Source organism: Hippopotamus amphibius, chromosome 12, assembly GCF_030028045.1.
Source record: "Hippopotamus amphibius kiboko isolate mHipAmp2 chromosome 12, mHipAmp2.hap2, whole genome shotgun sequence".
In the NCBI taxonomy this organism is placed as follows: domain Eukaryota; kingdom Metazoa; phylum Chordata; class Mammalia; order Artiodactyla; family Hippopotamidae; genus Hippopotamus; species Hippopotamus amphibius.
Genome location: NC_080197.1, coordinates 27977386 through 27989859, shown reverse-complemented (window position 1 = coordinate 27989859; position 12474 = coordinate 27977386). Strand labels below are relative to the sequence as shown.

The window sequence follows — 12474 nt, the reverse complement described above, 5'->3', positions numbered from 1 at the left end:
AACCTACAGACTCCTTTGGGAGCTGCATCTGAGGCCCTGAGCTTCCTTCCCTTTTTCCTGTTGCCACAGAAACTAGAAGGCCCCTAGTACTGCCTGAGATTCTGCCTGACACTGTTCCCCAACTCCAGATCGGGGAGACCAACTCCAGAAGAGAAACGGGGACTCTGGTTTCCTCATAGCCACCGGCAACCCTGACTTCCTGTTTCTCTTTGTATTTCTGCCTCAGATATTCTCCCAGGAGTACATCAACCTCTTGCTGTCCATGTATTTCTTCGTCCTGGGAATCCTGGCCCTGTCCCACACCATCAGGTCAGAAGGCATCTCTGCGACATTTGAAGCAGCTTTCTCAAGAGCCAGTACAGGGTTTCGGATGAGAACATGACCTTTGGCGTCATTCAGAGCCAGGTTTGAATCCTGGCTGTAAAACCCAAGGGAATCTTTCCCCTGTGTCATACTGTGGGTGACCTAGAACGTGAACCGTAACCTCTCTGGGCCACAGTTTCTTTACAAGGAATGATAAGAATGCCTGGTGGGTGTTTCCCACCACAGTTGTTGGGAACAGTGATGTTGTCACAGTACTGAGATGAGTGATGGCAGTGCCACCTGCCAGGTGTCGTAGCTGTTGCGCACGCACTGAGCCGGCCTCTCACACGTGGTCTCAGCTCATAAGAGAACAACGTGGTATCGAGAGACGTTCAGAGCACAGGCTCTAGAATTTGACTACCTGACTTTGAATCCAGACTATGTCACTTAATAGCCCTGTGACTTTGGGCAAGTTATTTAATCTCTCTGGCCTCAATTTCCTCACCTCAACATGAAGGAAAATGTTGGTTCCTTCCTTCTGGGTCACGTGGAAAGCTTTCGGCACAGTACCTGGCATTCGGTGTGTTCAATAACTGTTAGCTATTATTATTATTTATTATCTGTTGCTTCTAATCCTGTTACATTCAGAAACTGAAGCTCAGAGAGGTTAAGAAATTTGCTAGGACAATGCAGCTGATACACAGCAGAGCCAAGATTCAAACCTAAATTTCTGTGGCCCCAGAGCCCATCTTCTTTCACTGCCACCCTGCTCAGATGTCCACATGCGGTGTCAGTTGGGTGGGGCTGAAGGGTCTAAGCCAGTGGTCCTCAGGTGGGGCTGCTCACCAGGTGGGAGTTGTGCCCCCAGCCCACCCCCTCACTGTGACTACAAAAGCATCCCAACCTGCTTCCATCTGGCCCCTTCAGAAGGTATAGCCTCAGGCTGAGGACCGCAGAGGCAGTCAGCAGACCAGGAAAAGCTCCCAGAAGGAAGGAACACAGCTTGAGTTCAGCCTCGAAGAGTAGGAAACCCCGAAGAGGGTATTGGAGCGGGGAGAGCCCAGGCCCAGAGCTGGAAGGTCTGTGCACACTGAAGGTGCTGTCCGAGAAAAAGAGCAGGATCCTTGCAGCAGCATCGAGAGCCAGGGCGGGGTTGGCCTCATTCCTCTGGGCAGGGCCCTGGGAGTCAAGAGCGTGGGCCCGAGAGGTAGACGACCCTGGAACCAAGGCCCACCTCTCTAATTTGTACAAGTGACTCAAGCTCTCTTAGCATCCGTTTCTTCACCTGTAAAATGGAGATACAGAGAGTACCTCCTTGTAGAGGCGTGGGAAGGATCAAGTGAGCACATCTGTGACGTGCCCAGAGCAAGTGCCAAGCGCACCGCAAGCGAGCGGCTGGCCCGAGTTCACGCAGCTGGGACTGAGTTCAGTGTTGTCTTCACTACACCCACCTTCACCCACGAGGCCTTGTTCTAGCCCCCACCCCCCATCCTTTTAGGGTGAAAACCCAAAGAACCTGACGGACAGGAACCCAGTAGGACAGGGGCAGATCCAGTTACCCTTGCTCACAGGACCGCCCTCTCCTTTCCTGGTGGAGCGGGGTGGGGGCAGTCACTTCCCCTGCTGGTTAGGACCCCCCCCCAGTTCTAGCCCATCACCCCCTCTCGCCCAGCTTCTGTAAGAGCCTTGAGACTCCAGTCCTCCCCACAGCCCAACCACCAACTCAGAGTGCAAGAACCCAGTACATTTTGTCCAGCCATGTGCTGAGGAGTTGACTATTTCACTCTATCTCAACAATCCTACAAGAGAGATCACCACCTACCTGCCCAAGCAGGGTATTTTGAGCCTGTCATTTTGACACCAGAAACCTTTTTTTTTTCTTGTAGAACAACAACTGAGGAACATTGCCCCAAATTCCTCCTGGATTAACCAAGAAACAGTTGTCTGTCTTTTAAGCAGTTCGTAATTTTTACTGATAGACATTATCAACAGAAAATAGAACCAAAGCAACTAAAGCTGCACATGGTAAAATTTGTTAGCAACTAAAAATTAACAGAAGAATCATTTCCTTGGTAAGATTTAGAGCACGCAGTTTGACCTGGGAAGATTAGACCTTATGAAAGTAATGGCTGGTAGCCATGGGCATGCGGAGTACTCACCATTCAGGGTCTGAGCTATCCTCTGAAAATAATTGATACGGACTGGACACTGGAATGAAAGAAATCATTACTGTAAAATGTACACGGAAAAGAACTGAGATGAAAATAATTTTAGCAGAAAAGGCAGAGGGCATAATTTAATAATGCTGCTTAGTTGACCTAAGAATTAAGTTTACTTCAATCAAATTGAGTTTGCGTAAATATTTTCTCAAAGAAGTCTGCGGTGTTGTTAGAATTTTGATGAGTTGTTTATATGTATCCACAAACTCAGAGTCAGACCTTCCTCAGGAGCCAAACAAGGTCTAAAGGTTCAAGACATGAAAATTGAGGTTCAGAGAGCTTCACACCTACTAGGAGCAGAGTGAGGTTTTGAGCCCAGGTCTAACTCCACGGCCAGGTATTTTTTCCAGTTTTGGCAAAAGTGAAGGGGAAGAGAGAGCTAAAAGACGGGGGCCTAGGCACCCTCTCCCGTGGGCCTGTGGTCTCCCGAAGACCAGCAGAGGAGAGGCTTGCTGAGAGGCTGTAGGAGCTGAGGTAGCGCAGGCGGAGATGTTCGTAGGATTCCTTCCACTTCCCCCAGCCACCTCAAGCCTCCCTGGGAAGAAACCACAGCTTGAGGCGTTGGAGGAAGGTGAGGACTCGCAGCCTGCCTTCACCTTGTGCGGTCACCAAGACTCGAGCCCATGCCAATTTCCTTCCTGCCAAGAGAACCGCAGCTTATTTTTATCACCTCTGAGCTCATATCCCACCCAGCTGACCTTTAGAGGAAAAGGTCCATATGACCAAAATCTGCCACCCCAAGAGGGAGAGGCCACATCACCAGTTACACTGACCCTTGTCTTCACCCCCAGGGGAGAAGGGCACCAGGATGTGGTTTCCCAGCAGGAGGCAGTGACCTTTAGTCTTGACAGGAGCCACCGAGGGCCAGAAGGAGTCTCTGCATGCTACAAAAGCCCGCCTTCAGAGGTGTTCAGCAAGCATTCACCAGCTGCCTCCAGGCCCCAGCCTGGCATGAGTGGAGTGAAGGTGATGAGACAGGACCTCTGCCCTCAGGGCAGGCTCACACCAGCCAGGTTGCTTGAGTCTTGCCCCCTGTTATCCAGCAGCCCCTCTTTTCTCGGGATAACAAAGATATAAGTCTAGAGACTTCCTCCTTGGAACTGAAGCTGCAGTTAAGCTTACAGGGTGCCAAGCATTCGTATAATCCTCTTAATAAACTCTATGAGAAAGATACTGTTACAGTGTTCCAAATGAGGAAACAGCTGCACAGAGCAGTTAAGTAACTTTGCCAAGGTCATACAGCTCAGTGGCAGGGCCAGGATTTGAACCCAGCAAGCCAGGCTCCAGAGTCCATGCTCTTAACCACTGCACTCTGCTGGTTGAGCTCCTAAAGCAGACACAAGCTGGAGTGAAGGGCTTAGTGCCTCAGGCCTTCTCTCTGCCTCTGCACACACCCTCTGGCTTCAAACTCCCTAAAAGTGATTCAGCAGACTGAGCTGAAAGTAGCTTCTAGCCTCATCCATCCCAGCTGCTGCCTCCCACCTACTCAGAGCCCATTTGGGGAAACCCACTCCCAGTTGCATCCATGCTGCTGCATAATCACAAAACCCTCTCGTCATTCATGCCACAGCCCTCAGACTGGGAGGGATTGGCTATTTGATGAGTGGGGAAACTGAGGCCCAGAGATGATTCTTAATCCACATTTTCTCCTTCCAAGCCCCAGGATCTTAGAAAGCTCCCTTTTCCCTGCCTTTACTGCTGTCCCCGGGTCCCTCGGCCTGGGTCCATTGTCTACAGCTGGGAGCACCATTCCGGATTTGCCTGCCCCATCAGTCGTTGTCCGTCTGATCTGGTGTTACCGAGTGCATTCAAGCTCAGGCTGTGGACAGGCGCCATCGATGGTGGACGCACACAATTCTCATGACCCCTGTTGAGGATCCAGTGCTGGGCTGAACTTCTCCCCGCCTTCTCTCCTACCTTCACAGCAGCCCAGGTGGTATGCCCACATATCCCGAGGAGACTGAGCCACTGACGCGGCTCGCCCAGGGCCACACATGGCAGAGCAGGTGTCAGGGCTGGGCCGCCCAAGCTTGTGTCCGCCCCCGGGCCCAGGCTGAGCCAGAAGCCCCTGGTTTTCTGTTCCTGCTCTGAAGATGATCCAGAAAAGAATGTCTCTGCCCCCTGCCTGGCCAGGAAGTAGACCATGCTGAGTAATCAGAGAATGCTTCCAGAGACGAGGCCAAGTCCATCCTGAGCAACAAACAGAGGCCTCGTGAAAGGAGTGAATGTGAGGTTGCTCTCGCCCGAGGGGCTGTGATTCATCCAGCTGATCTAGTCCAGCCGAGTTTGTAAAAATCCCAGGCCTGGCAAGTCATGGAGTGAGGTGACCATCAGGTCATCTGACTTAATAGGTCTGGAAGGGAGTCCAGGAATATGCATTCCTTTTTCTTCCCGTATTTAATTCCTTTTATTTGGATTACAAAGCTGACACCATGGTTATTGTTCAAATAAGAGGTGCAGGGAAAAATAATTCAGATTACACTGTTTCTGCTTTATCTGTGTTAGCATAGTTTATATAATATTTAAGGAATCCCCTAGAAGGAATTGCCTCATGTCAACATAGCTAAGTGTTCTGGGAAACTAATAATTAAAGCAAATGGTTAAAACAAATCCTCTCAAACAGAATACGATATACTTTATAGTCACCTCAGTCTTGCTTTGGGTCTGCTAACTGCTAAAGAGAGGAGTGCTAGATTTTTATGGGTTTAAAAAATGTATTACAATAGTTTAACAGGCTACCTGTGAAAGAGCAATTGCAGAGACATTTTAATGGAAAGTCTCTAATAGCAAAGGAACGCTGCAGCTTCGATTTGCCACATTGCACACATCTGAGTGGTATTTGGAATAAACAGAGACTTCTGAGAAATTGGGATAAGGGGTTTACCTTTTCGTTCCTGAGTCAGAAGCAAAACTCATGCCTCCTCACCCACCTACCTCTCTACCTCCAGCCCTGGAGAGAGGGCTGTGGATGTCATTTCCCTTTGTGGGGCTGGCCTCCATTTGCGCATCCTCTGCTTTACTCTGGACCAGGCCAGGTCAGCTGCCTCTGGCTGAGCAGGGAGCTGGCAGGGAGGAAGTGGTTTATCTAGGACCATACGAGGCTAGTGGGCCCCTCTCGGCTGCTGGCCTTCCAGCCTCCTAAGCAGTGTGGGGCCTAGGCGTGCTCACCCTCTAAGGAGTCAGATCTCACCCTGGGCTACTGGTTGGCACCCCGTTTCAGCCCTGCTATCTGCCCCGACTCAGTGGGTCTCCTTGAAGAGTGAGAACTTTCCCTACACAGGTTTGAGCCCAAATATGCATTCTTGACAAGGGAGTCTCATACAGATGGTCCATAAACCAGACTTTGGAATCCATTGCTCTCCTAAAAACTGTTTTCTGTGAAATTCTGCCTGTGCTTTGTGTTTCTTGGGTGATAACTAAGAGGCAGCATGGAAGCACTAGGAGTCCAGAGACCTAGGTTCAGGTCTCAGCCCAGATATTGACTTCCTGTGTGACCCTGGGCAGTCAGTTGCCCTCTGAGGGCCTCTGTTTCCACATCTGTACATTGGGCACAATAATACCTACCTCTCAGGGCAGCTGTGAGGTTGTTGGGAGATAAGAGCTTGTAAACAGATGCCTGGGGGCGGTGGGTGATTGCCCATGGGGGCTCTGTTTGCCAACCTGCTTCGTCTTTCCTTCCAGCCCCTTCATGAATAAGTTTTTTCCAGCCAACTTCCCAAATCGACAGTACCAGCTGCTCTTCACGCAGGGCTCTGGGGAGAACAAGGAAGGTCAGTGCTGCCTACTTTCCCCTGCCTTGAGTGTACCTTGGGTGTCTTCCCCACACCCTCTTGTCTCTCCGATACTGGGACTCCCCGGTTCAGCGAGTGGTGGAAAAGGTGGGCTCTGGGATCACATCCCAGCTCTGCTGCTGGGTGCACACCTTTACCTCTCTGAGCCTTGGGTGGTTTTGTTGGGGGTTTTTTGGTTTTTGGTTTTTTTCCATCTGTAAAATGAACATCATTATCTAATACCTCCCTTATAGGCATGTTGTTAGGACTGTGAGTAAGTGATGAGTGGAAAGCATTCAGCACACTGCCTGGCTCCTAGTAAACAGTTGGCTGTCATAGCTATTTTTATCATGTATATTTTTAGTGTGATTACTTCCCCACCTAAGATTTGAAAAGGGGGTTCCATGGCTTTCAAAAAAAATGAAAACCACAGGGAGCTGGGGAAAGCCTGGGTCATGTGGGTTAGCTAGTGTATGGGTCCAGCTGCTTTAACAGGATTATCAGTGGCTTAGCCAGGTAGCAGGTATTTCTGTCGTGTCAAAGTCTGAGTTTGTGAATGTCACGCGTGTTGTGAATGTGCCTGGCACGTTCTGCCTTGTCCCTGGAGAGCAGTGATTTTATATGAGTCCTTTGTGCATCTCTAGGCATGTGCCCAGTCAGTGACTTGAGTTTTTTCACCTGTCTGTGCTCTGCCGCACTCCTTCCCATGGGTCCAGCGCACCGTCGCTCCCCGGGCCCTCCCGAAGGAAGGAGAGGCAGCTGTATCACAGGCGCATTTAGCTACAGGGGAAGCTGGAAAATGTAGCTGAGAGCTAGTTGGCCTCGTGTCCAGCTAAAAATCATCAGGGTATTGTTGGCACAGAGGAGAGAACAACAGTTGGGGCCAGTCAGCAGTCTGCTACACTCTGGAATCTGAAAGGAGAGCCGTGCTGGGTGACCCTGGGCAAACTCCACTACCTCTCTGGGCTTCCTTATAGAACACTTGGAGGTCCTGGAGAAGGGGTCTAACAGGATGTCTGCCACAGGGCTCCCCACCAGAGCAGCCTCGGGGCCTCCTGCCTGCTGCTTCTCCAGGCCTACCTGTCTTACCTTCCTCCTCTGCTGGTGACACAGGGCTGCCAGCAGCCTTGATTCCTTTCGTGGCAGAGTAGAAAGATTCCTGAATGAACTGGGACCTTGCAAAAGCCTTGAGCTCAGTGCAGTCAGCACTGATTGCGCACCCGCTGTGTGCAGGCTCCGTGCTGAGCGCTGTGTAAGGGCCGTCTCACTTGCTCCCCACAGCAGTCCTATCAGAGAGGTGCAGTGATCCGCTTTTTACAGATGAGGAGACTGAAGCTCAGAGAGGGAACTGCCTCCCCTGAGGTCACCCAGCTGCAAGTGCAGAGCCAGTGCTTCCAGCACCACGGACCACCTCCCACTGACCCCGCATGAGGCCTGGGTTCTCTGGGCCTCCATTCCCTCCTCTAGGAAATTGGAGGGGGTGGGGGGTGGGGGGGCTCCAGTGAGCACCCCCAGTCTGTGGGTCTCTGACGGAGCCCACAGCCATGCCCTCCTCCGTCCAGGGGCTGACAGGTGGGAGGGGCAGCCCCGCCCCGGGGAGTGGACTTACCCGGCCTCTCTGCCCAGAGATCATCAATTATGAGTTTGACACCAAGGACCTGGTGTGCCTGGGCCTGAGCAGCATCGTCGGCGTCTGGTACCTGCTGAGGAAGGTAAGTAGCCAGGGCCCGGGGCAGCATGGGGAGAAGCGCTGGAGGGGCAGGGTGGGGGTGGGCGAGCTGGTCTCACTCCCACCTTCCCCCAGCACTGGATTGCCAACAACCTCTTCGGCCTGGCCTTCTCCCTTAACGGGGTGGAGCTCCTGCACCTGAACAACGTCAGCACCGGCTGCATCCTGCTGGGCGGGCTCTTCATCTACGATGTCTTCTGGGTGAGTCGGGCAGGGATGCAAAGGATGTCTGGCTGCCGGGCCCCCTCGCCTCCTCCTCCCCTGTCTCTGGCCCAAGCAGCGGTCATCTGATGGAGGGACGCTGCCTTGACCTGGAAGGGAGACCTCAGAGCAGGTCCTTTCTGGGGGTCTCCATGCCCTCGGCCGTGGACGGGATGAGAGCAGAGTCCCCACTTGCTGAGAGCCCACCCTGTGCCCGGTGCCTTCCAGCCGCCCCTCTCTTCCTCTCAACGGCCCCAGCAGGGGTATTGCTTATCCCGTGTCTCTCCGGCAAGCGAGTTGAGGCTCAAAGAAGTTGAGGCAGGCGTGGTTAAAGTACACGAGTGGGCACCGGTGAGCAAGGCACCGACTGTGAGGACAGAGGCTGCACACTGGCCCTGAGCTAAGGGGTCTACCGCACTCACTCTGAAAGGCCCCTCTGAAGCACCGGGGGCAGCCTGACTTGGGCATCCTTTCCCTGGCTTCAGGCAGCCTCTTCTCCCCTTAAGTGGGTGGTGCTGGAGGACTTTATCTCTTGGGAGGGGCAGAGCCCTGAACTAACACAGGCTGCCTGGCCGGGGCCATCCAAGGCCATTTTCCAACTCCTTGGAATTGCCCTCATTGATCCCCAGAACAAGGAGCCCCATGAAGTGTCCACATGGCCAGTGTCGTGGCCGCCTCATCTCAACTTCACATCCGCTCTGGAGCCCTTCCTGGCTCCCTGCCCTGCTCCCACCCCATCTCAGGCAGCAGCACGTTGAGAAGCCCAAGCTCAGCCCTTCCTTTCCACCTGGCCCTCACCTCCCTCCAGACTGCTATCTTCTCCTTCCAGGTATTTGGCACCAATGTGATGGTGACAGTGGCCAAGTCCTTTGAGGCACCAATAAAATGTAAGTGACCACCCCGCGATGGGGAGCCTGTCTGCCCCCACCCCAGTGGCCCATCCCCTCGTGGTCCTGTTTTGGTCGATACCCTCCCTTAGCTCTTCCTACTCCAAGCTCTCCTGTGCCTCTGGCCTAGTTTCCTTCTCCTCTTTGATTCATCAGCTGTGTTCCTGCACAGCTGTCCTCCACCCAGGCCCTGGCCTCTGGCCACCTGGTCACAATGAGTGGCTCTGTGGGACAAGCTGGAATGGGGGCGAGCACAGAGGGGTGTCAAACGTGGCCTGTGCAGTGCAGGCAGGGGCCTCCAGAGGAGGAGACCCCCGCCCCATGCCAAGACCTGGAGCCCCTCCCTGGATCCCTTTGGCACATCACTATCAGGCGCTGTCTGCCTCGAGCCTCTCCCACTGCCTTGGTTTTGTCCTTCAGTATATCCATTGTTGTAAGTGTTAGAAAGCTCACTTACAAGCATCTGTAAACAATGTGGAGACTTCCCTGGTGGTCCAGTGGTTAAGACTCCACGCTTCCACTGCAAGGGGCACAGGTGTAATTCCTGGTCAGGAAACTAAGATCCTGCATGTTGAGCTGCATGGCCAAAAAAAAAAAAATGTGGAAATGTTATTTCACACGGCAGCAAGTCCAGTGACAGAACATCTAGAGTTGGGTTTATGACCCTCAGTGGCGTTGCCAAGAGCCAGGGTCACCTCAGCCCTCCACCCCACCATTCTCAGCATGTTCAGGGGCAGAAAGGGGGAACTTTGTCTCTCTTTCATCAGAGAGGGATGTTTTTCCCCAAATCCCCCTGCAGCCTCCCTCATATTTCACTGGCCAGAATTGGGTGACAGGCCCAAGTCTGTCATTCATCATCAAGGAGGCTGAGAAAAATGTGATGAGCTTGGAGTTTAAGCCTTAGACTAATCAAGAATCACCTCCTGGCACTGCAGGACCCAAAGAGGACAGAATCAGTCAGGAGAGATGGAAGGAAGAAAGGGGAGCCTGTCAGGAAGGCATCACAGTGCCACGAGGAGCACTGCTTGGGCAGCGGGCAGTTGGGGGTGGAGTCAGCCCCAAGAGTCAAGAAATAGCTGTCCTCCTCCCGGTCTGACTCTCCCCTGCTGCACAAAGGGTCCTCTCCGTGAGCTGGAGAGAGGCTGGTGGCCACACGCTGCTCCTAGATGCTGCGGTCACGGCTCAGTGACCCCAGAGGAAAACAGGTTTCTCCCAGCTTTGGCTTGGATGAACCCATGGGGCCTGGCCTGGCCCATGAGCTAGGCATTCCAGCTGGCAGTGGTGGAAAGGCCAGGGTCACTGCCCTCTCCAGTGCCTGGGGGCAGAGTGTTTAAACCTGCAGCCTCCCAGAACCAAGGGTATAAGATGGAGGCAGTTCTGCAGAGCAAGAGAACAGATGCTGGGCAAGTCAGAAGAGGAGCTATGCCCTATGTGCTGTGATGGAGGAACCCAGCCAAGGTGTCAGGAAAGGTTTCCTGGGTCACGAAGGATGAATTTGTGTTTACCAAGCATGCAGAGGCGGTAGGGGCATTTGAAAGAGAGACTACAGCTTCAGCCAAGGGCTGCAAGCAGGAAAATGCATGGAGGGAGCAGAGAATCGGGAAGGGGATGTGACTGAGTTTAAGGGAGCAGCAGAGCCAGGATTCAGACCCACACAGTCTGACCCTGAAGCCCACACACAACTGCTCCACTGCTCCAAGGCCTTATGGATGAAGTCCAGTTACAGCCGCCTCTTGCTGTAACTGGACATACAGGGAAGCATTTCTCTCAATCTGTATTTATCCAAACAAGCTGGCCAGCAGGATTTCTGAGTAAGAGGGTCTAAACAAGGAATTTGTAGGTATGTGGCCTCTTCACCCTCAGCAGATAGAGAAAGAGCCTGTAGCCCAAACTCTCCCTGCTTCAGGGCAAGGGTCTGTCGGTACCCCAGTTGCAGTGAGATGCAAAACCTATTAGATGCCAGTACCATGTGGGCTCTTTTCTCTTTTATATACTAGGCTTTAGGGACAATCACATTTAATCAGAGTTCTAGCTGTAAAAGGGCACTGCAATTGTGTGACATGAGTTACAGCTCAGTAAAGCCATTAAACCTTTAGCCTAGATGATCCTAGATTCTTCCCTGCTCCAACTAGCTGTGATTCCAGATGGAGACCCTGCCCTTCAGGCCTTCGATATCCTCTCGACTCCCCATTCCCTTCCCCCCACCCAGAAGTGCACGTGTGTAAGTTCCATACACCAGAGGTGGAGGGCTAGGAGTCAGAGTGAGCTGGGCTCTTACCGTCTCCTTGCGTCCCTCCCCCTCCAGTGGTGTTTCCCCAGGATCTGCTGGAGAAGGGCCTGGAAGCGGACAACTTTGCCATGCTGGGACTCGGAGACATCGTCATCCCAGGTGACCAGGCTGGGGTGGGGGCCCCAGTGCAAGGGGTAGAAGGGGATTCCCTGGAGAAGGAAGAGTCTGTGAAGCACACAGCCTTTCCCAGCAGGGGAGGGAAGGAGTAAGGGTTAGATCCTCACCCAGGGTTTGGTGAAGGGTCCACCTCAGCACGCATTGTGGAGTGCTGGTCCTGTGCCAGGCCATGGGCTGGGCGCCAGAGGGACAGTGGTGAGCAAGACGGCCTTCACGGAGCTTCTGGCGGAGTGAACGGATGTTACTCGAGAACTGCAGAAGTCAGTGTGTGTGACAGGCTGAAATACACTCTAAGTAAGCACATTCTGTGGCAGTGTTAAAGCATCTGAACCCCTCACACACTTGCATGTGTACACACCCCTTCCCAATGTTTACAGGTAACGCACATGTGCTAGAACTTCCACAGTCTGCTTGGTCGTCCTCTCCCCAGTGCTGGGAGGGCTCCAGGGAGAACAGGCACTGTGCGTGCACACAGGGCACCAGAGCTGTAGACGCCTGTGTCTGCAGTCGTAGCAGAGGGACAGGTGGCACGCACCTGCTCGCCTGCATGAGCTGGCCTTTGAGCCCATTATCTACATATGGGGGCTAGTCAGCATGCCTGTGGATACGGGCACAGGTGCCCCTGTGTGCAGGCCCAAGTGTGGGCAAACATCCCTGGGGGCCTGCAGCCCAAACTACCAATCAGGAGACTCCTGGCAAAGCTGAGCTGCCTCTCTGAGGGCAGCTGAAATGGCTAAGGCTTGGATGTTGTGTGTCTGCAAGATCTGGGCCTGGTGTCGGGGGCACTGAACATCCAAAGGGCATTCTTACTCCCCTAGTCCCAGAGGCTCAGAGTCAGAGAGTTAGAAGCACCCCTGATGCTTGCTTAAAAGAAGAAAGTTTGGGAAGAAGGGGAAGCTGGGACGAAGTGAGAGAGTAGCATAGACATATATACATTACCAACTGTAAAATAGATAGC

The 12474-nt window shown here is 53.0% G+C and overlaps 1 protein-coding gene across 5 annotated transcripts in view; it reads left to right on the top strand.

Moving 5' to 3' along the window:
- The window catches only part of HM13 (histocompatibility minor 13), a 37883-nt gene that overhangs the window by 12539 nt on the left and 12870 nt on the right, over positions 1-12474 (top strand). For all 5 annotated transcript variants that reach the window (XR_009048377.1, XM_057701701.1, XM_057701700.1 and 2 more), the window contains exons 3-8: positions 227-309; positions 6204-6292; positions 7919-8004; positions 8097-8222; positions 9052-9109; positions 11415-11498. Coding sequence is in view for 4 of the 5 variants with exons in the window: in XM_057701701.1 (XP_057557684.1) it covers positions 227-309; positions 6204-6292; positions 7919-8004; positions 8097-8222; positions 9052-9109; positions 11415-11498 (526 nt within the window). In the remaining variant the exon portion in view is untranslated. The remainder of the gene's footprint in view (positions 1-226; positions 310-6203; positions 6293-7918; positions 8005-8096; positions 8223-9051; positions 9110-11414; positions 11499-12474) is intronic.